Source organism: Bicyclus anynana, chromosome 6 (genome assembly GCF_947172395.1).
Source record: "Bicyclus anynana chromosome 6, ilBicAnyn1.1, whole genome shotgun sequence".
NCBI classification, from domain to species: domain Eukaryota; kingdom Metazoa; phylum Arthropoda; class Insecta; order Lepidoptera; family Nymphalidae; genus Bicyclus; species Bicyclus anynana.
Window position 1 is genome coordinate 9,228,007 of NC_069088.1, and position 26,959 is coordinate 9,254,965.

The window sequence follows — 26,959 nt, forward strand, 5'->3', positions numbered from 1 at the left end:
TGTGAAAGTGCAAATGTATTTATGAAAGTATCTTAGTAATATAACATGGATAAGACTGTCTGCGTATAAAATATCGAATAAAAAAAGAAATATTTTATATACATCTGTATTTATTTTGTTACAGAATTCATAAATAAACTTAATAAGTATAATAAAAGCGATTGTGTTAAGAAAGATTCTCCTCAAAAATCATCCTTCATTGCTTGAAAATATAATTAACAAATAATAACTTAAGTATTACTCGTACTTTCTGTTATAATATTAAAATAAGCAGGGATTAAGAATGAGTAAATGAGCTTGAATAGAATTAGGTCATACAAATTATTATGGTAGGTATTAACATTTTTCAACAACGTTAAAACATTAACTTGGCTTATTAGCGTTGGAGTTATGCGGCTATGAAATACCATCCATGGCGTATTTACGTGAAAATAGCGTTGGAAAATGTACGTACAGATTATGTAGCAACCTAATTACCCCATCTCATAATTGCCTTGTTTTGAAGTTCACCCTTTGAGGAGCGTTCGTTATTTCAGAGACTAAAGATTAATAACCGTTTTATAAGTCGGTTCCCAGTCTCCGCAACCCGGTTTCTGTTGGCTTCTGCGTCCCGCTTTTTAGGTCGTGTTTTTCGCTAATACCCTTTCGGAGATGATAAGATGATGGCTTTACAAGCAAACAGTAATTACGTCCGTCCAATTACCGCTTGAAGACAGGGTAACGAGTCATTGTAGCGAAGTTTTGCTTAAGAAATTAGAGCTCTCTCGTTTTAATGAGCGTCGTTGTCTAACTTGTTTATTTTGTACTTGTAAACAATGGTTTTTATATTAATAAAAAGACTGTAATTAAATAAATTGAAGACAGAGTAAAGTTAATTAACCTTAAAAGTACCGTTTAATTAAGTAGGTAACTAAAAATATTCATAAGAGATGTTCAAATACTAAGTAATAAGTTTAAGGTATCTATACTAACACTAAGCTGAAGAGTTTGTTTGTTTGTTTGATTGAACGCGCTAATCTCAGGAACTACTAGACCGATTTGAAAAATTCTGTCAGTGTTAGATAGCCCATTTATCGAGGAAGGCTATAGACTACATATTATTCCCGTATTCCTACGGGAACGGGAACCACACGGGTATAACCGCGCGGCATCATCTAATTCGTTATAAGTGCGATTTCGTGTTACAGCAAAAGTTAACAACTAGTGTATGTAAATTGGGTAAGATAACTAAGTAATATATTTTAAATATAATCACTCCTCCGTAAGAGTTACCTAGTTTATTAGTTCAAATTCTAATGCCCTGTCCAAAACTGTTAAGGCACTGTTATTTCAAGTGCTTCGTCGTCTACAAAGTTTTGCTCAGTTATTCTAGGAATGCTACATTAGCACATACTTAAAGCAGTCTTTCAAGTGCAATTTAGCGTGCCCCTTGCGACGGGTAATTAAAAAAAATACGTATTACTAAAATGCGTAAATAAGAGGTAGAGGGTGGAAATTATACGAGAGCTTGAGAATTCTCTTGTTGTGTTTTATATGTACGTTGACAGTGTTTAAATCAAAAGGGAGGTAAGCTAAAGGAAACCATAATTATAGGACACAAGCTTCTGTTGGTACCTACGACTAGTTACAGACCATAGCAAAGACAGGGTGGCGTAGACCTCTTGAATCACGAGTAGGTATACTAGTAAATGTATTAAATTTCCCCCTCTGCTTTACCTTATGCCTTGATTACGAGTATTTTTTTCTGACTCTTAATCTCGGCTCGTTGCAAAATTAATTGTTGAATAATTACGTTATCTTTATGTGATCTTCACAGACACATCGTGGAACGCTATGGTGCTTACATTGATATAGGCGTTTAAAGACAATGATATAGGCGTATACAAGTATATAAATAATCATACAATCATTATCATAGTGCAAAATCTCATTGCAAGCAATCGTTAACCCCATTTGAAGAAAAATAGGCTAAAAAATTAAAATGCCAGTATACGTGGTTCTATATTTTAAAAAGTGATCCTGCAATAGCTAGACATACTCGTACCTATCTCATTTAATGAAGGCTAAAAGCTTGTAAGCCCATGGTTTTACTATAGATAAGTATGGTAGCCAATCATGGAGTTTGGACAATGATCGCCTTAATTGTTCAAGTATAAAGCGTAGTTTTAGATACTTTCTACGAAATCTCATGAGAAACTATGTCTCCGGTCACCAGACCCCTTTATGGCAGTTCTTCGTGAGCAGAGCCGCCCGGCGGTCTTAAATCGTTAACGGTGTTTTTCGAAGGGTTGTCGCGAAGCTAAGTGGCGACTGGGACATGATTTTTCATTCTATGTCGAGAAAAATATTGAATAACATACGCTTTTTAAAATACTTGGACGGCTAGATCCTTGAAATCTGCTACGTTTTTTTTTTATTTTATGACAAGTTAACCCTTGACTGCTCACCTGTAAATTGACTATAAGCGGGATTACTTGGAAGAGGTAGTGGTACAACCAGCTACCTTCCAAAGTCACCAAACAGTCCAAATTCCATAATTGTCTACCATAGGTACTTACTTCTTCTTCCTTACTTATTGCTTACTTATTGTAGGAGCATATTTTGCCAAGCATTGAGCCTTCACAGAATAAGTTATGTCTGGCTACGACAGCCTCTGAGGCCATTTAGCTTTGCAGACAGCCGCGTCTCTACAGGGGGGTTAACGCGCCCTATAATTTCAGGCACACTCCCGTTTCGGTTCGTTCCCCGACTAATTTGTCATCGGAATATCAAATTACGTACGAAATAGTGCGAACGTAACAGTAGGCTCAGCTTTGGTGTCACAGCTTTAAAATAAAATCCAATTCGCGCTTGCCCCGCGCGCAATTCGTAAATTGCAGCTACGGTTTGCTGACAACTATGTTGTTAATTGGCAAGTAAATTTAGCGGAATCGTGTAATTAGTTTTGTATGCAATGATTGGCGAGGTTGGATCGGAATTCCATTGATTTATTAATATTGCAAATGACGAACGACTAACAAAGCCATTTTTAAATTACACCCATATGCCCATAGTCAATAGTTACTATATGGGCTGTTATAGAAGTAGATAACAGTGACATTGAGGTTATATTATTAAATTAGCGACTTCCGTGTGAAATTAGTTTTTAAAAATCCCGCGGGAGCCATGGATTTTTCCGGAAAAAAGTTGCTCTATAATCTCCACTATCATCCAGTCTTATTAGAATCATATCACCCGTTCCTAAGATTAGCCCGGACAACTAAAAAGTCAGACAGACAGACATACAGTCGAAAATATTAAAAACGCTTTTGTGTGGTTTGGTAACAAGTAAATACCTATAAGGACAAGACATACACTTTATTTTATTTATATGTATTGACTTGCCAAATTTACACTTAGGCCATACCGAGTGATCCCTTTTTACATTTATGTTTTTATTGCAATATAGTCTACCTGAAGCGAAGTAGTATTTAATGGATATCGATCTGTGATGCGAGCGGCACATGCTTGGGGGAGCTCACGGCAGTAGCATCGCCAGGGGAACTTCACTAAGGGCAATGGTTTTTCCGCATTCACACAATGAAATGGCATAAGACGTAACGACATCTAATTAATAACGTCTATCATATCTCTATTGCTCGGCTTACGAGGGAGGGGCGTCGAGGGGCTTAGCGTAAGAGGATTGCTTATGGACGCATGATTTGTTCCGGAGGTCGTTAGCGAGCGATTTTTATTTGCTATTACCCCGATAATTACATCCGATGCTAGTTTTGTCAATTACGTCGAATAAATAGCGCTGATTTTCGATTTAATGTTTGTTTTGGTCTCATTTGCGGGGGTATTATTTTATCTAACTTATTTATTTTATTTTAATAGATAGATCTATTATCAAATTGCCTATTTATATTAAACTAAAGGACACTTGAGACTTTGCCCGCGTGAAATTCAGTTTCCCAGTGATAAACTATCCTATGTTTTAATTTAGGATACAATCTATCTCGACACCAAATTTCGCATAAATCTGTTTGGTAGTTTGGGCATGAAAGAGTAAGAAACGTACATACAAACTTACGCGTTTATAATATTAGTGGGAATCACAAAGGCTCTACATAATTAATAGCTTAATTTATTTTCTAGTACCAGTATGAACAACAAATGCAAGAGTGCAATGTTATGTGCATTAAAAAGTTTCAAGATTGAAATGTACGTTTTCGTTTAAAAACCGACAGAGACATCATAACATCGCTCTCATCAATGTGCTTGACATGTTTCATGTTAATTGGATCGCGTAGGACAATGGCAGGACAACTGGCAAGCTGGGCGTATGCTGTTATTATGACATATTGTTCACGATCGACACAAACCATTTTAACTATGTCTGTGCGAACTGGCTCACTGAATAAATGTACGCGCCGCTAATGGCCATATTGTCAGCGGCCACTGACATTTCGTGTGTAAGCTTTTCCTGTTTCTCTTTTATTTTTTTTTGTATGGTAAGAATAATAATTGATGGATAATTGGTGGAAAGTTGTAAACCTATAATTATATTTCGCAGAGTAATAGAATATTATGCATGTCCCTGTCTCATCAGTCTGAAGAGTAGGTTATTTTTTTTATTTACAAGTTAGCTCTTAACTACAATTTCACCTGATGGTAAGGGATGATGCAATCTAGTGGAAGCATACATATTTTTTTATTGCTTGTCTGTCCTGATATTTATTTTGTCTGCAGCTATACGGCAGTTCACGGAAATCAAAATCAGTTAACGGATTTTTTATGATTTTAGAGGTCTATCATGTGTAAAGCAAAAAAATTATCTGATAAAAATACATGGTTACGTAAAGTAAGGTTACGAGCTCTCGCTTCATAGTATAAAACAAAGTCGCTTTCTCTGTTCCTATGTGTGCTTAAATCTTTAAAACTGTGCAACGGATTTTGATGCGGGTTTTTTCAATAGATAGAGTGATTAAAGAGGAAGGTTTATATGTATAATAACATCCATGGTTCCCACGGTATTTGTAAAAAGCTGAAATCCACACGAACGAAGTCGCGGGCGTCCGCTAGTTATTATTATAAAACATAAATTATTCTTTAAACTTTGACTACAAACCTAGCACAGAAGATTAGTATAGAAAAATCACGATGTATCTTTTGACGGAGCTTTCGCGTAATTATGATAGAGCTTCACACAAAGCTACATTCGTTTTATACATATAATCACTAATCGTGGAATATCATTCGCGCCAATACGCTTGACATGTTCCATTTTAATTGGATAGAGCTGTGCAAAGGCAGGACAACAGCGAGCCCGGCTCTGGTATTATTATGACATAGCCATTGTTTAGGGAGAAAACAAACATTTTTAACAATATAACTATGAATGTAGTTACCTGAGCAAACCTCGTACAAACGGCAGTAAAATAAATTGTTTGTGTTTGTGTTCCTACTGTGTGCTATTTTTATAGCAATGCGATGTAAAGTAAAAATGGTTTCCACATAAACCAAGCTATCGTTATCTATTTAAAGTTTACAAAAGTAATGAAAATAGATGATTTTCAACTATTTTACTTCAAGCATACATTAAAATGGTGAGTAAAATAGTAAAGAAGATTGCAAGATTTTACTGGAATAAGTTTTTTTATTTTATTTTATGACAATTTAGACCTTAACCGCGATAGAACTTGACGTCAAATGACGATGCAATATAGATGTCAGTGGTCTAACTTGGAAGTGGTACTTTTTTATTTTACCCTTACTTACGTTTTCTACACGGCATCGTACCAGAACGCTAGAACGTTTGGCGGTGCATTTTTGCCACTAGCAGTGGTGTGCACTGGGAAAATTTTCATTTAATAATCATTAAGAAAACAACTCTTAGGGTATGCTGTACTTTAATGCATGTATGAAATGCACGCTACTGGTAACTAGCCACAGCCGAAGCCTCCATCAGATAAAAATACTTATTAGAATTGTTAGTTTACCTTAATGTTACATTTAATGTAAATTCGCAGTGAAAAATATATTATTCATACAATATTATAGAGCCGTGATATGACCTCTACCTCAGATTTCGGGTTCAAATCCGGTCCGGGCATGCACCTCCAACTTTTCAGTTATGTGCATTTTAAGAAAATAAATATCACGTGTCTCAAACGGTGAAGGAAAAACACCGTAAGGAAACCTGCATACCAGAGAATTTTCTTAATTCTTTGCGTTTGTAAAGTCTACCAATCCGCATTGAGTCAGCGTGGTGGACTATTGGCCTAATCTTTCTCATTCTGTGAGGAGACTCGAGCTCAGTAGTGAGCCGAATATGGGTTGATAATGATGACAATAATTATGTATCGTGTAAAAGTCCTGTTAAACTTATTCTGTGAAAATAGGTCACTTTGATTATAACACTTTAACGCCCCATGAATACGAAACTCATTTACTTAGTAAGCGCATACTCATGAGGACAAAATCTAATTTTAATACTAGAAAATTGCAAACTTGCACAAAACTCGCCCGTATCTACAAATTTTATAACGAGACAATATTTTATGGAATATTTTCTACTTAATATTAAACCCCAATTTAACGATTCACAAGTCCCTAATCATAAAATGGTCTAATGGCGGTATAATTTAATTTTGTTGTATATACCTTAAACAATGTTTACATAACGTAATTTTCGCTAAAAGGACGTGTGACCAAATCGGCCACAAGACCTAATGGAGTGTCGCTATTAAACCGTACTCCGTTAAAAGATTTAATTCGATAACTGTACATAGTCACACGCATTTTCAGGCTTTTAAAGCCCGCGATAAAAGCAATTAAAACTTTAACAGCATCAGCCTCTGCTCTTTCCAATGTCCTACCTCAATTTTGGCATTCAGTTCAATTCACTGGGAAACGTTAATATATTTACCGTGGGCCAACGTAGATAATTTCTTTTGCAAACTTCAATTATTCATACGCATTTTATAAGTTTTCCCCTGTTCTAAACAAATTTGTTTTTACCTTCTATGACAGATAATTTGTCAGGAGTGGTTGTGCGCGAGTCAAAGATAATTTATCTGTCTCAAGAGCTTTATTTATTACGCGTTCGCATCTTCGTTGAGCCCCTTAAAGTTGTTGGTTAATGGAGCTTCTTTGCGGCTGAGACGTCACTCACTTTCGGCGAGAGGGGGTCGGGGGACGGGCGCGGGGTGCGAGACACATCCCGACATGTGGTCAGTCCGACTGCCTTATTTTTTCCCCTTTTGGTAAGCGACGGGTTGATGGAAACCGAATGAACGGTTCAGATAAGTATTATCGGCGCTTACGAGTGTTTTCTTGTTTTTCTTTCACACGAAAAAAATTCGAAATAGCGTCAGCTTGAAAAAAGTAAATAACATTTTTGTGAATTTGTTAAGTGTGAATTTGTGTGTTTTGTCTATGCGTTTTTAGTTGAGTTAGTTTTCACTCTAATACTCGTATATAAAAGTGAAATTACGAGAATTAATGTTATGTAGTAGATAAGTATTTTAGTTTCCTATAGCTAATGATTAAACGGTTAATTATCGACATCGACTTCTTATATTTTTTACAAGAGGTCATTGTAAAAGTTTAGTTAAACTCAATTGTAGGGCAGGTACTAGTAAAGTGTTTTTCAAATAGCATGGGTACAGTGACAGTTGCCTTATGACGTTCATAATACGTACTGTTGTCGCGGCAAACTTTCACGAGTGAAACGAACTGTCACCGTACCTATGCTACCTGAAAAACACTATAACATAAGAATTAGTATTTTGGACAGACAAATTTTTAATATAAAATGTTTTATGATAAGTAATGTCAAATGATTACCTCAGCAAAACGTAGAACGATTATAAAAAAGAAAATGTGTCGACTTAACAAGCTACGAGCTCAAGACGAGGGCGCGGCGAGACGTGCTTTTGATTTAATTGTGTAATTATGTTTTAATATTGTAATTGTGCTAACGCGTTTTAGGTCAAAAATAAGTTGGCAATATAATTACGGACTAAAATACTTTGTAATTTTTATTTATATTATGTTAGTACCTACTGTCAATTTACTATTACATGATGTATATTATCATCATGACTTTTGTATACACGTAGTCAGAGTAAATAACGTAGGATATCTAATACATCCTGGAAAAAATACTGTTATTGAAAGTTGAAAATTCTGAGGTCCAGGAAAAAAAACTAACTATAAAGCATAAAATATCGTTGTGGGCTAGTTTTTATTATTTATAACTTGCATTTATTCGTAATATACTATGTGTTTTTTGACATAATCTATACTAATATTATAAAGCTGAAGAGTTTGTTTGTTTGTTTGGTTGAAAGCGCTAATCTCAGGAACTACTCGTCCGATTTGAAAAATTCTTTCAGTGTTAGATAGCCCATTTATCGAGGAAGGCTACAGGCTATGCAATCCCCGTATTCTTACGGGAACGGGAACTACGCGGGTGAAACCGCGCGGCGTCAGTTATTCAGTAAATATTATACGAGTATGGTACGACTTTCAGTGAATAAAACAAACTTTGAGTAAATAAAAGCGCTCGGTGCTTTAGAACAGGGTTTCAACCTCTGTGTTTAATTAGTTCTAGAGTGCGTGAACATACAAAATTTGAGTGGTATTCCATGTGGGGATTAGGTGAGACTGTAGGGGGCAATGATGATTGATGATAGGATATGATTCGATTCCACTTAACGCATTATAAAGGGGTAATTTTATTGCCTCCTCTTGTTTTGAAGTTAGACTAATGAACAGAGTGACTCAACTTATTTGTTTTACTATGACTTGTTTGGTTTGTTATTATTTTCAAAGTTTCCTGGTGGGTTGGATGACGTTAGTTGCAGCTGCCATTTTTAAATTGAGTATAATTTAATGTTCGGTTTGAGGGTTCATTTATCTATGTGTGTTTTGTATTTTTAACCGATTTCAAAAATGGAGGAGGTTATCAATTCGGCGGAATCTTTTTTAATGTATGTTCACCGATTACTCGAAGACGTCTGAACCGATTTATAAAAATCTTTTTTTATTTAAACGGTTAAGCTTTCAATTTGGTCCCATAGTAATCATGTCAGGATATGATGATGGGATTCTGGAAAAATCGCGGGGAACTTTCGAAAATTATGCAGTGCAGCGGGCAACTAGTGTGTTTGTTAATGTTTTCATTAAGTATTTTTAAGCACTACAATTCAATGAAGGTCTGGTGTCGATCTGATGATCGAACCGAAGCACAGATGAGAGAACTCCTCATCGATTTACAGTAGTTACCTTATGAACTTTATATCTAGAATAGTTGTGTCTGTCATCAAGGGTCTGGTGATGAAGACGAGGGACAGTTAAGGCAACTCCTCAACGGTTTACAGTAGGTTCCTTGTGTTTGGGCTTGATTAATTTGTGTTCCTAAAAAATTTACATCTAGATGTTTGTGACTGTCATTAGCGTCTGGTGATAGAGACGAGGAATAGTTAAGTTTAGGGTTTCATTACATTTGTTCACGAATCTTTATTTAAAACAACACCAATTAATATGAAAGTAGTTTAGTAGTAAAGTCCCTTGTATTTTGAGGTCTATGATCTATTCAATTAACGTAACTAACAGATTTTATTGAATACCATTGAAATCTAGCTATCTGTTTCAATTAGTTTTTTTCAATCTACAGTTTATTTGGTACGCCGTATAATAAAGTTTATAAGTGTATAAGTTAGCTAGGGATTTTGAATATGAATAGCCAAATCAGTAAGTACTTACTTCCTAATTATTCAAGTTGAAACTTCAGTTTCTTGAGAAATATCGTTAGAAAATTACAAGTTATTGCTCATAATTACCCTTCCATTCTAATGTTTTTTTCTGAGGAAACTGAAGTTTGAACTCTACTAAATATTCATGTAGCTACGTTTTATTCTACTGTCATTTGATGTAATTATTCTACAAAGGTTAGTAGGATAAGAAGAAGAATGTTTAGAGGAAGAATTTCTAGAGGCACATCTGTTAATTCAATAATTTAATTAATTTTATTTACGCAAGATTTTATATTTTAAATTAAGTAAATTAATTTGAAATCACATTAATAAAATATAAACACTTTTTTAAGTAAGTATAAATTAAGTTTTATAATGCCAGTCAAAATGCGATGTGATTAACGAGTTGGTCTAAATGAGCCTTGTTTACTTTTGGTGAGTAATGGATTAACGTTTTGTTTGATAAAGTAAATTTATTTGTGAAAATATTACGATTACCTACCCTCTTTCTAGGAATTTATTGTTTTACAGTACAGTCCAATTTTCGACTTATTACTTATTATATAACTTATTTTACTAATACTAAACAAACTTTAACAAACAAAAAAAACCCTTTTATATAGACAAACAAATAGCTAATGACGAAAAAATATCTTAACCTACTTATAATGAAAAATAAATAGCTCATGTTTTGAGTTATATTTTTGTAAAAATATTAATACTAATAATAATGACTACATATTGATAGAAGAGGGTGAAATAGGGGTCGAATGTTTACATTGAGTTACAAGCGGACGAAGTCGCAGGCATCCGCTAGTAATATATAAACTATATTTGACCTAAACATTCTGGGAACTTCGCATATAAGCCCAACAAAATATACATTTCCCGCAAAGTTCCATACATAACTATCAGAAGTCACACTCTGGCCCTTGTCTCACTGTTGAGACGGTCAAAGCTACATTTGCATTTAGATAGCAAACCAATACTGTTCAAATAACTTTAGCTAGTAAAAGTAATAACACAAAATGAGATTTTAAGGTTAGATCATGCATTATTTAGGTTCAATTTAAAAGCTAACACGAGGGTCGAATCGTGAATGGGCAAAATTGTGACCGCTAAGGGTACCCTATAAGGTATTAATGACCTTGCTCCTAGCGACCCCAGTACGATATGAAAAGCTCATTAATATTTTGAACTATATCATGTATCACGGTTGTATTAATGGCGCCTACGAGTACCTTTATACAAATAGATGACTAAGAAGGCTTTCTTGTTAGGTAGTTTGTTGGTAGGCGATATTATCGTTTTGAGTACTCTACAAGTAGGCATCTATTTCGAGTAATTAGATGTCGTAATTTTATATTTAAATTATGCATAGTAGTATGCATACAGAGTATGAAATCATACTTAATTTCATAGTAAAAGTCCCACCTGACTCTGTAAAATCAATTTGGGTGACTTTTTCACCACAAACGTTTGAATATACCATTGAAGTAGCATAAGTTATATTATAAAGGCGAAAGTTTGTGTGTAAGTGTGTATGTTTGTTTCCCCTTGCGCGCTGTGGTTACTGAAGCGATTTGGCTGAAATTTGGAATAGAAATAGATTTAACTCTGGATTAACACAGGCTACTTTTCGTCCCCGAAAATTTCATGGTTCTCGCGGGATTTGTGAAAGACTGGATTCCACGCGGACGAAGTCGCAGGCGTTCGCTAGTATATTATAGGAAAAAAGTTAATACGGTTCCTTTAAAAATGTTTACGGAAACCTACAAGTCTGACTCGCACTTGGCCTTTTTATTATTTTTTTCCGACTGTTAGCAGTGAAAACTTATTTTTTTACTAACAGTCACATTCTCGTGCATTTCCAAAAATTCCAGCTTATCTAATTTTAAAATTGCATTCCAGTTTTTCGTTGAACAAAAAGTAGATAGGGAATTTTGGTGGTAAATAGATTCCGTAGAGCATTTCCATGTCTCGGCGGCGCGGTCGCCGACGTAAGTACGTCCGGTATACGTACACTGCCTCATACGAACTCATCATGACGTGGTGCACCAGACTCATTAATATCCTTCTAACTATACGTTAAAGTTTGTACTACACGAGTCCAAATGGTAGGTTTCGATCTTTTTAATTTCAGTCCTACTTTTACTAAAAGTTTTTACTACATGAATCGAAACCTACCATTTGGATTCATGTAGTAAAAACTTTTACGTATAGTTAGAAGGATATTTCAGTGAGATATATCCTTCTAACTATACGTAAAAGTTTTTACTACATGAATCCAAATGGTAGGTTTCGATCTTTTTATTTTCAGTCCTACTTTTACTAATTTATATCCGACGAGCTAAGTTCACATTTTAAAGGGTATTTCTCATATTGTATCTATTGTCTATGTATAAATAATAGCTATTTCGTATCTAACTGAATTTCTTCAGAATATTTCCCAGACAACATTTCTCATATTTCGTTTTGTTACTATGGCAAGAGGTAACTTTAGTCCATTTTTTTTTAATTTATCGAAATTAGTTCAAAAGTTTAATAGGAGTTTCAGAACAAATAAATAAACGAATTTATGGCTGGTCCAAGGCATTAAATAAGTAATTTTAATTAATTGTAAATAATACAATTTTGTTATACGAGTATGGATTACGATATGGATTACGAGGCTTTCCATAGACTTTTATTTTTCGCTGTAGGTATTACATCATGATTATTCAAAGACTTTTTTTTTATTTACATGTACTATTCTTGGATGGTATTATATGCATTTTTTTATATCTTATAGTTAGCCGCAGTGTAACATGACGTCATAATTAAATAAAATTGGGACGTCACCAGAGAATCGCGTACTTGCAGGCCTTGAGTTGTGCAAATGTGTATATTTCCTACAGTTTGCTTGTACTCGTATTTTTGTTAATATGGGCTTACAGAAGAATAATTAATATGCAAATACAAAATAAAATATTTTTGAAAATTAACTTTCACAATAATATTAATAAATAAACCATAAATGAGTACGAATGACTACAATCTGAGTTTTACTTGAATGTTTTTTATATAACTTTGTTTTTTCGAGGAAAAGTTGATTGCAATTTACTTGATATTAAAAAATTACATAACTATTTATAGTACATATTATAACTAGTTACGTGTTTAGCGTAAAGCCGGATTTATATTTGTCTGACGTGTCGTGTCGTCACGCATCAGAACAGAATCGGTATCATATGGCAACGTTTACACTTAGATATGTGTTATGACATGTTGTTATGGCTTCTGATGTGGCGCATACAGAATGTATGATACCGATTCTGTTCTAATGCGTCACGACACGACACGTCAGACAAATATGAATCCGGCTTAACACTTAACAACATAGATATTATAATGGTTTAGTGGTATTTCAAATGGTTTTCATTAGCTTTATCATTGCTTGAGAAAAATTTAATATCTTCTCATCTTTAAGAAATTGAAATGGGTATATTAGGTGCTTACACATCAGCTATTTGAAGTTTAGGATTACGTTTGGAACCGGGAGAAGGACGAATTTTCGGAGATTTGTTTGCCGAAGGAGAATAAATAACTGGGCTTAGATTATCGCTGATACAGATTTATGTCGTTCGACAACGGATTTATATGAAATCTGTATTTATAACGTTATCAATATTTCAACGTTACAAGCTCATCATTTTGTTTATATTTTATTGCGGGTAATAATTCTGCTTTGTATATAATACCGCGGTTTTGTAATTGAATTATTATTTTGTCCTTTGTTACAATATGGAAATTAATGATTTTAAACTTATTTCGTGGTTGTTCATTATGAATGTTATTTAAACGGGTACATACCACGATAAAACGACGAGATTTTTATTGTCGATATTTCGACCCAGTTGCATGGAATGTGGTCACGACGGGACTGAATCGGGAAGATGGTTTCAAACTAGCCAGCGAGTGGAACCCGGTGGTAGAATTGTGCAAACCAAGAGGGCGCCGCGATACGCATAATAACAAAAGCGATGTCGTGAGTGTGGTTTGCCTAAACAGCCAAAAACGTGAGGTCGTTGAAAAAAGAAAAAAGAAAAAGGACCAGAAAGAGGGTAGATCGATTCTGCCCCTAACAGCTGACTTCACTTCTCATCTCGCAACTTCAGTCCCGTCGTGACCACGATCCATGCAACTGGGTCGAAATATCGACACTAAAAATCTCGTCGTTTTATCGTGGTATGTACCCGTTTAAATAACATTCATAATATGGAAATTGTAGCACTCACTCTTGATCAATGAGCACTAAAATAAACGTATTACATATTGTACATTATTGTACATGTTTTACCGTATTATAGCTACAAGAACAAAGAAATTGTAAGCGCTTTTTACAAAAAAAGAGAACACTTCATTAATAACGTAAGCTTCTAATTCCCCCGCTTCCGTAAACAGAACCAGAATTAAAAATGTAAATCGGAGAACATTCGCGTTCTAAAGTTTAAAGTATTTCTCACGGATAAGTTTAAATTAATGTAGAACGTCACGGCACTTTTGTATGCCGAGGCGTGCCGACTGGAGGGTCCGTCAATTTTTTATTAGCTGCGAATTGCCCTTAGCACATTCAACATGCACGTTAAATAAAACGTTCCGTCTTTTATATTTAATTAGAGACCACACTAGGGGCTTATATTACTTCTGACAAGTCAAATTTTGTCTCTGAGAGACTTCCTTGACGGTCTCTATTCAATAGGCAAGCGGTTGGCATGCGGAACATTCACGATCCTTTTGATGAGAGCTAAGATTAATTTCGGAGGGTTTGAAAGCTCAAAGGAAATTTTAGAATGTAAGTGCATTAATAAAGGTTTTTTAGACTCCTGATAGGCACTCTTTTACCGTCAGAAATGTCTTTATTAAATTTATGGGCTTTTACGTGCACATTCGGCGCCTTTATTGCTCCAGTCACTGCTAAAATTTAAGCTTTTACATGGCCTTTTGAACTTTGCCACTAAAAGGTTTTAAAATTGTTTTGACAAGGCAAACAAAAATAATCGAGCTAGTAATAACTTGTGCTACAAACGCTAACTGTAGCTGAGTAGCTTATTGCTGGTTAGATTAAATAAGTCGAATCTAATAAGCTAAGCTGGATTTTTTACACGAATCCAAAAGTAACATTAGACTACGACGTGACTTGTAAGACAGTGGCGGGTACATAAACAAAGTACAGTCAAGTTGAAAGCACACTAAGGTTCGAGTTCACCGACATTCGTTTAAACATAATCAACCGTTTAAATAAGTTAAACGCCGTTAAGTCCAAATTTCCTGTTCACCACAGCTCATATGCCGGTTAAGAACGTAAATCGGGCGTTTATCTCAACCGAGCGTGGATACCCCGGTTAAGACGTCTTTGACAGACATAAGTGCAGGTTATGGTTTTGTAACGCTTGCAAGTTTCGCGAAGATTACTTTCTCAACTACCAAAATGCAAAGGACCCGTAAAATTATAAAAGAGTTTATTTTTCATTTCAGAAATAATTCATTTTCTCTCAAAAATAAATCACTTCTTAGCTTTGAGGTTTTATGCCACTGGATGCAGGCAGCTTCGTTTTCGAAACAAAAAAATATAACAAAATGACAAACATTTGTCAATTTGACATGGTACATAATAAATCGGTGTTGCCAATACGTATTTTTCTAAATCCCTACAAATCGAAGCAGAAACTCCCCAAATTGTGGAAAGAACATACCGGAATTTCCCATAAAATCCCCGCCATTTGGGGAATTCCTCGCAAGTTGGCAATGCTGTTATAGATAATAAATAAATTGTTCATAAATCGTTCACTCGTAGTTCTCCATCGCTCGGTTTACAAACCAGAGTCAAAAAGCGTCTGGTGAACAGGAAAAAAACGCTCCTTGTTCAAACTATGTTTAATATTTGACGGGCCGGTTCTGCAAACGCCGTTTATATGAAAGTCGGTGAACTCGGGTCTAAATATCACAGATATTTGATTAGTTCATAACGTCAGCCAGCTATGAAAACATATACGTTACTCCGAGAACGGCTGCGTCAATCCATCAGCCATATTGGAGTTGAATTACAAGCGAACTTCTCGCTTACACTAGTTTGATACATTTTTATCTCATAAAAAGATGCATTTGTACAATAAATAATTATGATATTTATAGTAAAATGTTTCAATGTAGATGCGGTATATCACACTAAGTTTGACGACGCATCGTCATGTCATTCGTCGCCACATTATAATTACGTACAAATTACTTGCGATCTTTACCCTAACAAAGCGGTATACATGAGTTTTTTTGTTAAACTCTATTTTTGATAGTCTTGTTAGGTCATAGATATCATTTAAAGTACTCGACTATGCATTATAGGTACGGTCTAATAAATAGTAGTCTAAATAGTGTAAGATTTCTCTTTTTTTTCTTTTTTTCTTTTCTTCTTTTTATATTTTAAAGCAAATTGTATTTACCGTGTTGTTTACTACAATTTACGCTTAGAACAAAAGATAAGCGACTTCAACGCATATCTAGTAAATTCCGACCTAATTAATAGATAAAGGTAACCTAAAGCTGTTAGACATGGCTTGTGACCAGACCTGTGATGTGGTGAAACATATACCTAAACATACCTGTGGTGGCTAGAACTCGAGTGTCCCGTGGTGGAGCTGGATATTGGTGAACGGGCTGGGTATGTACCGGATCCTCCGTGCCCCCCTTCTGACATTACGAATTCTGTAACAATACAAACAACAATGTTAATAAGTACTATTATTTTATTCAACGACATGATAGTTCATGATGCGATATTTCATTGATGGGTTAAATTGAAAATGTTAAAAGTGTAATCTACCCTTAGCCCTCATTCACACGAGACGTTCAAATACAACAAATGCATTCTCTAGTATATGTTCACACTACAGCGTTTTAAAAACACATCGCTTTTATCGAGCAGTGTTGCATTTCCAATTTCTTTGCATTTCAAAGCTTATTAAAATGTTCATTTTAGTAGGTAGTATTAATAAAAAATAATAAAGCTTCTCAATTTAAAATTTTCTTCAAAGAGGTTGCATTAAAAAGACTTTTTGTATCGCTGAGGAAAGCCCGTATAAATCATACATAGACACTAAATCCGATTACATCTGTTCTCGGCGGAGCGTAGCCTTTTCATCTCTGCATCTCATGTTGTGCTTTCTATTGCTCGTATCTTTGTTTGCAAATTCCCTTGTGCATTGCAAACTAAAGACTTAATACTCTGACGTTATCTCGACCTATTGATAACAAACCACTGTTATTTTAGCAATAAAATATTATAAACAACTAAATACAATGATAACCACAGAGAACTTATCCTAATAACTATACAAACCATGCCTACGTCATACGTGGAATGGTGGCAGGAATACTGACTGAATTTCCACTTCGTTGGATAGTAATAATTATACATTATAAAAACTAAAAAACAAACAAAAAATATCATTAGCAGGTGTGATAAAACAATTAGCATAATTATTGTGCGAATATACTGTTAAACAATATTATCAAAGATAGGATCAATTTTATCGGTTTACTATTAGATAAGTTACTATCTATACTATCACGAAACCTTCTAGCATAATAATAGGTTCAGAGGAGGCAGGGGCAGAGCAGCCAACGCGACGCTCGGCGACTATCAATCCTTCTGTCATTCCATCGACACCGCATTTGTTTGCTTCCGCCATTTTTGTCTTAGTGTTTCCTCGCTCCGGTATATTTGCGCGGCTGGCACCGGCGATCAATCTATTGTGGTCTTTGAGCATGATGGATGCTACGGCCTTTCTTGTCATAGCCGCCGCAAACAAGATACTATTATTGGGTACCGTAATAATGTTTAACATTTAATAACTTTACATTTTCGCAAATTTTAGTAGTAAAATAAATTATAAATTACTGAAAAATTTTTAAACACAAACGAAAGTGGTGTCTGTGCAGCTTACTACCACCAATAAAGAGAAAACCATTCATACACAAATACGAGTACAAATATAAAATATTACTCTAATATAATAGTAATAGTATTCATAGCTTCTAATATAACATCTGCTAAATAAATGTTAAAAGCCGACAGCCATCTATTGGCACTTCATGAAGCACGTTCAAAGTCAAATGGCTAGTGGTTTATTTGCGAGTATTAGTAATGCTTTTGCATACGTATTGCACCTAAGTAGTTTACCTTCGTGCTATTTTGTGAATCGATTTAAGCTTATAACTGTACAATATTAAGGCATAATTATAAGATAAATTTCGTAATTGTAATATATACGATAATATATAATTCCGAATATGTTTAATAAATAATCTTTTTGACATAAAAATGGAACCGACTTCAAAGACGTATTTCGATTATTTTGATTTGAACAAAAAATTACTAAATGATTTGTATTAAAATAAAATTGGAAGTAAACTCTTTCGAAAAAAATCAAAATTGGTAAATAAATGACGAAGTTGTTTATTAATAAATAACAAACATTAAAGAAAATGACAACCTCCTCCTTTTTTGAAGTCGGTTAATAAATTAAAAGAAATAAAAAACAACTATTAGGCACGACTCTAATTAAGATGTTAAAATTATACAACTTTTACCTACTAATTTAGAAAAAGTAACAAAATCAAGAAAATTATTGAATGTAATTCTATTGTTTGACACTTTGTCTCAGTAATGACAACGGTAGTTAGAGGAAGTCATAATTATAAGATCACCCCTTGTAATAGTTAAAATTATTTATTTATTGTGTATCATTTAATAAAGTAAGCAATTTAACTATCAAAATTGATAGTCACGTAGTCATTCCTAATTTAAAGCGATATGAATCATAATGCATTGAGATAAAGTTAATTATTGTAAGCGTCATAACGCAGAAGTATTTTAGTTTTGAGTAATGTGTTAATGAATACGCTGAGACGTGATTAGATGTTCCGATGCACCGTCCCGCTTGATAAACTGCTGCCGTCGAAATTTAGTAAAATACAACTTCCGTAAGCCATTTTGTTCATCACTTGCAAATATATTACACAGCTCTTCCGGCATGTATGATATGTAAATACATGCTGAAGCGGAAGAGACGAAAACAAATCTGCCGTGTTCTCGTTATTCATTGCAGTGATGTTTATTTAGAGCTTATGTATCTGAATTGATCTGTTGAGGTATTCCCTATCGGAATGGGTTTGTTTTCGCGTTTGTAATGTATTACGTGATACGTTTTCATCAATACACGGCCGAGATTCATCTGCGGCCTCGATCGATATATTTTTAAAATGTGTATTAGAGCAAAATAATTGGATTTTATTTTATCGGATATCGGCATGGTAAACAGATTAGGGTCGGGAGGATGATTTATATCGGCTACCGGGTTCCGAAAATACGCTTCAATGGAAATAATGAACCATTAAGGATATACCTTGTGTTATAAAATTTAATATGTGCTCGAAATGTAGAGTAGGTTAATCGTTTTGTAGTCAAATTTCATTAAAGATTCCCTCACTTGTAATGTAGTCCTTTTCAAGTACCTAATCATGATTATCTAATAAGATGAATTTAACTGTAGTTGCCGGAAAATCTATACTTATAATAAAACTGTGATAGGTCAAAGTCTGTACATTCTGTACATTGAAGATATTTTGCAAATTTTTATTGAAGGGCATTATATAATCGATACTGAAGCCGAAAATATTTTTGGTCAGTCTGTCTGTCCGTGATTTACTTGGCCGGACATCACGCTGAAACTACTGAAAGAATTCAAATGAAACTTGGCATGGTTTAAGAAAATAATACGGAAAAAGTTATAGGATACTTTTTATTGCGAAAATAAAATAAAAAGGAGGTGAACTAGGGGTTGAAAGTGTGTATGGAAAGTCCTTCATTTTTAGAGTTACAGTTTAAAAAAATTGTTTATAACATAAAAAAAATACGAAATATAATAAGATTTAAATTTTTTTTAAATTCAAACCCTAAAGTGGTGAAAAAGACTTTGAAGTTTACATTGATTTCTACGCGGACGAAGTCGCGGGCGTCCGCTAGTACATAAATAAAGTAATATCTATTACACTAAACACTGAGATATTTTGGTGTAAGTGACAATTGTTAGTAATTAGACTCATTCTTACTTGTATTTCAGTATTCGTGTAGTTCACCTGTTCTACTTAGGTACATTTTTGTCCCAATAGTTCAATAACTGTCGAAAAAGGTGTAAATCAAGTAGTTATCCTAAGTACTAAAACATTTTGAAATAAGAATGCATGACATCATGCCAATTGCGACCAACTTACGATTTGTTGGTCCAGTCCAGTTGGAACCAGTTTTATCGAACGTCAAGCCGTTAGCGCTGCAGGCATGTGAGATTACTTGATCATCAGTGGTTGACATAAGGATTGAATTACTAAAATTTATATTCAACTCGTGACTAATATTGAGGAATTACTGAGAATTTAAAATCTTGGAATAACACTTTGAAAATGAAAATTACATTTCTGTTTGCTGCTGAAATTGAAAACGTTTACACATGAAATACGAAGTTCTTGTAACTTCATATAAAAAAATCAAAGTTACATATTGTCCACATTGGCCTGGCTTAATTTCTCTCTACGTTACGCGCACTGAATATTAAAGGATCCCCGGACGTCAGAGTCACCCAACCGCTACGAGATTTCAATACAAATTCCTACGAAATTGAATATTTAAATAATTATTTTATTTGAATTTAGTTTTTTCTCACTATTTTTTTATAAACTCGTGTATCAATTACAAAAAAATATACAGAAAAATATAAAAACTACATAGAATAAGAACTAATATGATACTATAATAATCATTGTCGACGTTTCAGGTACTACATGATTAGATGATTTATTGATATATATTATTACTTATTTATATGATACTAGATGATTTACATAGCTACATAGAGTAATTTATTAGAAAGATTTTGTGTAAATCGGATGAAGATAATCGTTTGAAAGTGTCGCGAAAATCGTTTGAAAGTTTTATTAAAAAATGGCTTCTTTGAGATTTTAAAAAACAATGGATCATGGAATATTAGTCCTCCTTTATAGATTTACCTTATACCTACATAATTATGTAGGCGATGGCATATTTGACAGTTGAAAGTTTCTTTTGGGATATAGACTCAATGATTACTCAGAATGGTTTTTTATATTTTTTACCTTATAGTAGGATACAGGTGACAAAAAAGGTGAAACGCAACGTTTGAAAGTCTCTTCTTTGAATAATTTGGTCCATATTTGAGTCTAATTTCATCTATCAGGCTAATTCACTATCTTTGACAAGTATTTGTATGCTAGTTGACATATTGAGATTCTATGTTACAAATATCATCCGGTGCTTACTGGTGGTTACTATTAATATTGACAATAAAGACCAAAATAGTGACTACATCAGATCAGTTAAGCTGTTTTGGAGTAATAAATGGTAGGTATAATTAACAATACTTTGTTTATAGATTAAAATCTATGTAACATTAAAACGACTTTCTTTAACGTCGAACAAGAGCCGAAAACGTTAGAGTAATTTTGCTTATTTCGCCTTTAAATTACTTGATCTCGCTTAGGGCCAGTTCCGAGTTTTCGCAAAGTTTGTCTTGTAATTTATTGTTTACCGTTACCTTTCCGGTTATTTAAAGAAAGTTGGACTGTGTAGAACATCATTCACATTGTTTTTGTTTCATTTATACGTGAGGCAACTTTACATCGTTGTAATTTATTGCATTTTTCTAATAGACTACTACAAGGCCCTATAATCATGGGAGAGAGGCCTAGCCCCTGGATTTGTGGAACTCATAATGACACGAGATGGCGACCTATATGACTATATGGTGATAGCATTTGACTTTCTGACGATTACTCTTAGATGCTAATGATAATGGCCGGAATTTTTTTTTGGCCGAGTTTCCGAGGCAAGAAGTTGTTAGAATGCTCTCTACTACTCTACTACGGCCTTCTAACAGAGAATTTCTTGAAAGAAAGGAAACACAATACTACACTATCCTACTCGTAGTTTCAGCCAAGACTTCAGAAGCTCAAAGATCTGTAGCTGCATGGGTGAATTACTGGGCCAGTAAGGTAGTAAAATATTGCTAACAGCCTCCGTGGTGCAGTGGTATACGCGGTGGGTTTACAAGACGGAGGTCCTGGGACCGATCCCCAGTGGGGCCGATTGAAGTTTTCTTAATTGGTCCAGGTCTGCCTGGTGGGAGGTTTCGGCCGTGGCTAGTTACCGCCCTACCGACAAAGACGTAACGCCAAGCGATTTAGTGTTCCGGTAAAAGTCGTGAAGAAAGGGGTGTGGATTTTCATCCTTCTCCTAACAAATTAGTCCGCTTACATCTTAGTTTGCATCATCACTTACCATCAGGTGAGATTGTAATCAAGGGCTAACTTGTAAAGAATAAAAAAAAAATAAAACAAAATAAATCTAGCATAGCGGATTTGTGGCACCTACAAGTAAGCCCCTTCTTTCTATTAATGATGACATTCCAAGTACGTATCTGTTACAGGGTTTATACATGGTTTATACTGAATTTATTTGTTATAAGAGCCCTCATCAAAATTGACAATGTGCGTGGCTCATAAAACATTTACGGTGCGATATGTGACACGCCCGCATCGAATGAAATCACGATAATGTGGACATTACCAAACCAGCAACCGAATTTATGATTAAATTTTACGGTCCGATTTTTAGCGTTCCGTAATAAAAAAAAAACAAAAACGATTATAGTTATTTTAACGTCCCCGCACGACTCAAGTTATATACTCCTAATTCGGCATGTACCCACAAATTTGTGTTTTTGGGTACCTTTCTTAGATTTAGTACGTTCTTTGCGGTAGGAAAGTTAAACTGCTAGTGCGGGTATATCAAAGTAATCACGTTATCAGGTAATTTACGAAATAAACGAAAGTGGTTGGTTATTCGGTGGTAGAGTCTTCGCTAATAGTCAAACTTGATGTTCTAAAAATGCTTGTAAACCTCATGTTCTGAGTGCTAAGCTAAACGTATTTTGATTTTATCTCACTATCACATGAAAAAAATCAGCTATTTTGTATTTGTAGTATTTTTTAAAAGTTTTTATTGTAGCTGAATTTGTTATCTCTTCTTAATCAGTCAGTCGTCTTATTGCCCACGAATTCAAAAACAGTTCATATAGTTAATTTCGTAAAAATTGGCATAAAATAGGGAAGCATCGTCTTTTTCGTCACCGTCGGTTTGTTTTGACACAAGCATGTTAAAGCTTGTTTGTAAGTATGTTGACATTAAACAGGAACTCATTTAATATTTCATAGTACCCCATACTAACCAAATAACTCATTATAAGTAATCATAACGTGTAGGGAACACTACACTGCGCGTAATTTGACACACTTCCCACTTACTTGTTGTATTTGATGATGGTAAATAAAGCAATAGTTTATTATATGACTATAACAAACAACAGATCAAAGATCATAAAATCGGTCCATCTATTTTGAGCTACGAGTATAATTGGTGTAATGGCTAGGCTTATTAAAACACATAGTATAAACTTGTAGCAGAATGTAGGTACAAAGTAACTGTTAGACATACTGCAGAAAAGTTGGTCAGTATTCATAATGTTTGCCAAAAACGCCTTTATATTTAGACTAGCGGACGCCCGCGACTTCGTCCGCGTAAAAATTGATGTAAACTTCTCTACCTCTACCTTACCCTGCTCGTAAACCTACCCAACCGTACCCTACCCTACCCTACCCCTACCTTACTTCTACCCTACCGCTAACGCTAACCCTTCCCTCCCCCACCTTACCCTACCCTAACCCTACCCGTAACCTATCCATACCCTATCCTACCCTACCCCTAATCTACCCCTACCCTACCCCTACCGCTAACCCTAACCCTTCCCTACCCCTACCTTATCCCTACCCTAACCCTACCCGTACCCTACCCCTACCCTACCCTACCCCTATCCTACTCCTTCCCTACCCTATACGTTCCATATCCTTCCCTACCTCTACCTTGCCCCTACCCTACACTACCCCTACCTTATCCGTACCCTACCCTACCCTACCCTACACTTTCCCTAAATTACCCCTACCCTACCTCTATCCTATCCCTACCCTCAGCAAAATTGGTCCAGCCTTATGTGCGTGGTGCAATGACCAAAAGACTATAATTTCCCAAGCGACTTATATGCTAATACTATAAAGAGGTAAAGTTTGTGTGGTTGTCGGGGTAATCTCTGGATCTACTGGACCGATTTGGAAAATTCTTTTACCAATAGAAAGCTACATTATTTGCGAGTGTCATAGGCTATGTTTGGTCCTCATATTCATACGGAAACGGGAACCACGTAATTGAAACCGCGGGGCGTCATATAGCGGCATTTCTGCGACTTTCAGAAATTTTGTATTATCTCCGAAACTATATAACTAATTAACATACTGTAAAGGGCAATTCTTATCTCTATAATATCCTTGTAATTATTAAATAATTTATTTTGATAAGGATTTAAGTTTAGTTGTGTAAATAATGACGTAAACCTTAGTTTAAAATTTAAATAATTTATTAAAGTACTAAAGGTACTATATCTGCTAAAATATAAAAGATAGATATATGGTGTCGCGGACTTTTTTGTAGAACTTTTAAAGGTTCAAAAAGCCTCCATACATTTATTTCAGTTATACGCAATGGTTGAGGCAGCGCATGCGAATAAGTAAGTTTTTCGGTCTGACCTGTAAGAGAAAACCCGCGATATCAGTAGTTATATATGATAGAAATATAAAATATAGCCTATAGCACTCCCCGATAACGTAGCATTCTACTGGTGAAAGAATTTTTAAAATCGGTCCAGTAGTTCCGAAGATTACCCCATTTCAAAAAATTGTTACAAACTTACAAACTTTACCTCTTTATAATATTAGTATAGATATAGATAGATAGATAACATAAAATTAGTAGTATTTTCGTCGCTAACAATTGGAGTGGAACACACGTAACCTTGACGGATAACTAAAAAGCAAATTCTAATTTTGCAGTCTAAACCAATTAATTATGCAGCGTAATTTAAAAAAATATTAGAAAATTATGAACACCTTGCAAATGTATACTCCTCTTTGCTTGTAATATAAAGATCAATACGAGGCAATAAAGAAAAAAGCAGTGACCACCTAATACTGACTTAAGTAAGTTAAGGTTTTGCCGAAAAAGCATCCACCTACTAATGTGCCCGGCGCCCGCTAATGTGTACTCGGAAAGTAGTTTCGTCTCAAGAACGGGGGGCTTAAGTACATACAACTGAAACTTGCCACCTTACCTTAGTTACTGCCCTGAACGTACGATAGTTTGACTTTTTACTTTACGTGTACTTATCTCATTTTGTCCTACTCGTATGTTTACAATGTGTGAGGAGAAAAATTAAATTAAAAATAACTTTCAATAGTTTAAAAACGAAAAAATACGCTTTTAGGACACATTACAAAATTTCAAATAAGTATTGGATTTAAGTCATGTGATTATTTTTTTCGTATTCCTGACAGCAAATCTTTTCATTTGATATCCATATCATGGGGGTGGATTTCAAACAGACAGTCCGCCATCTTAGGGAGGCTGCCATATTGGATTTGTAATGATGTTTCTTAGCTAGTCATGTATTGTCATCAGAACTCAGAGCGTGTGCAAAATTTTATCCTAATCGAAGACCGGGAAATGGGTCAAATTAAGATTCCAAGATTTGATTTTCTTACATATTTACTAGTGATTGTGGAGGCCGCCATATTGGATTTGTAATGACGTTTCTTAGCTATTCGTGTATTGTCATCAGCACTCAGAGCGTGTGCAAAATTTCATCTTAATCGATGACCGGGAAGAGGGTCAAATTAAGATTCCAAAATTTTTTAACGCTAACAAGGTAGCCCGCTTCCATCTTAGATTGCATCATCACTTACCATCAGGGGAGATTGTAATCAAGGGCTAACTTTGAAACAATTAAAAAAAAAGTTTGTAGAGGATAATCTCTAGCTCTACTAAACCGATTTTGAAAATTTTTGTACCAATAGAAAACCACATTTTCGTTGAATAAAATAGGTTATATTTTATTCCCGCATTGTCATAGGAACGGGAACTACGCGTATGAAACCGCGGGTCGTCTGCTAGTTAGTTATATAGGAACTGCAAACGGCCATAACGCTCATATCAATAAAGGTGACCATAATAAAATGAAACATTCACGGATTTATAGATACGCATAAAGCACACTTTGAGAGCGAGAGTACATTTTCAGCACAATGCTACCAGGACGTATCGAATCTTTACGAGGTCATTAAATATATTTTTATGAGGACACCGGTGGTGTACTATATTACTAGGGGGTTAGTACGATCTTGCTTCATTGGTCAGTTAGACAGAGGACATTGGAGACAATGGAGAGGGATTTTTGAACAACACCAAAATTAATATTTATGTTTTCATACTATATTCTGATGTTGAGAAATGGGTATTTTCAAAATATTTTTAACTGTGAAAGATTGATTCGTATCAGCATTGCTCGAAACACAATTAAACATAGTTAAAAATAGAGTTTATCATATAACAAAAACAAGTTAAAATGAAAAATCATCGATCATCCTCGACCAACATGAATTTAGCGTAGATTTTATTGCTTTTATGTCAAAAATTATTTCCTAATAGACAAACGCTGATACCTTTGGATTTGCCTATTGGATCCTGATCGTTATTTCACAAACAATATAAAAATGCATCCAAATTGTTCAATTAGTTAATAAGCTACGACACAACAAATATACAATCAGACACACATGTATGTAAACAGATATAGGCTTAAAAGTGATATCAACTTTTTCACTTACCTACGTCAAAGAATGATAAATATTTTTTATTTTTATAAGTATTAGGTAATTGTACATGCTTCTATATACATAGCTAGTAGTATGAACCTAAGTCGTTAGTAAACAGCGATTTAACAGTACTTTAATTTTGTCTCTAAGAGAACTTGTGTAATCGAGGGAAAATGAAAATTGATCGTTCCTAACTAAGATAAGTTTGGAAAGTTATGATGGAATGGAAGTGCTTCCGCCGCGACGAGCAAAAATTGTGATTTAGTTTCCAAGTGACTAATTATTGTTGAAACAGGGATTATAAGTTCCATCTTCCACCTATCTTTAGAGGT

At 34.7% G+C, this 26,959-nt stretch overlaps 1 protein-coding gene across 1 annotated transcript in view; it reads right to left on the bottom strand.

Moving 5' to 3' along the window:
• Positions 1-15,595: 15,595 nt before the first annotated feature.
• LOC112052935 (uncharacterized) overlaps positions 15,596-26,959 on the bottom strand; it is a 310,949-nt gene continuing 299,585 nt past the window's right edge. Inside the window, exons 6-7 of the mRNA XM_052882193.1 lie at positions 16,382-16,484; positions 15,596-15,719 (exon numbers count right to left, since the gene is read on the bottom strand). Coding sequence (XP_052738153.1) covers positions 15,596-15,719; positions 16,382-16,484 — 227 coding nt within the window. The remainder of the gene's footprint in view (positions 15,720-16,381; positions 16,485-26,959) is intronic.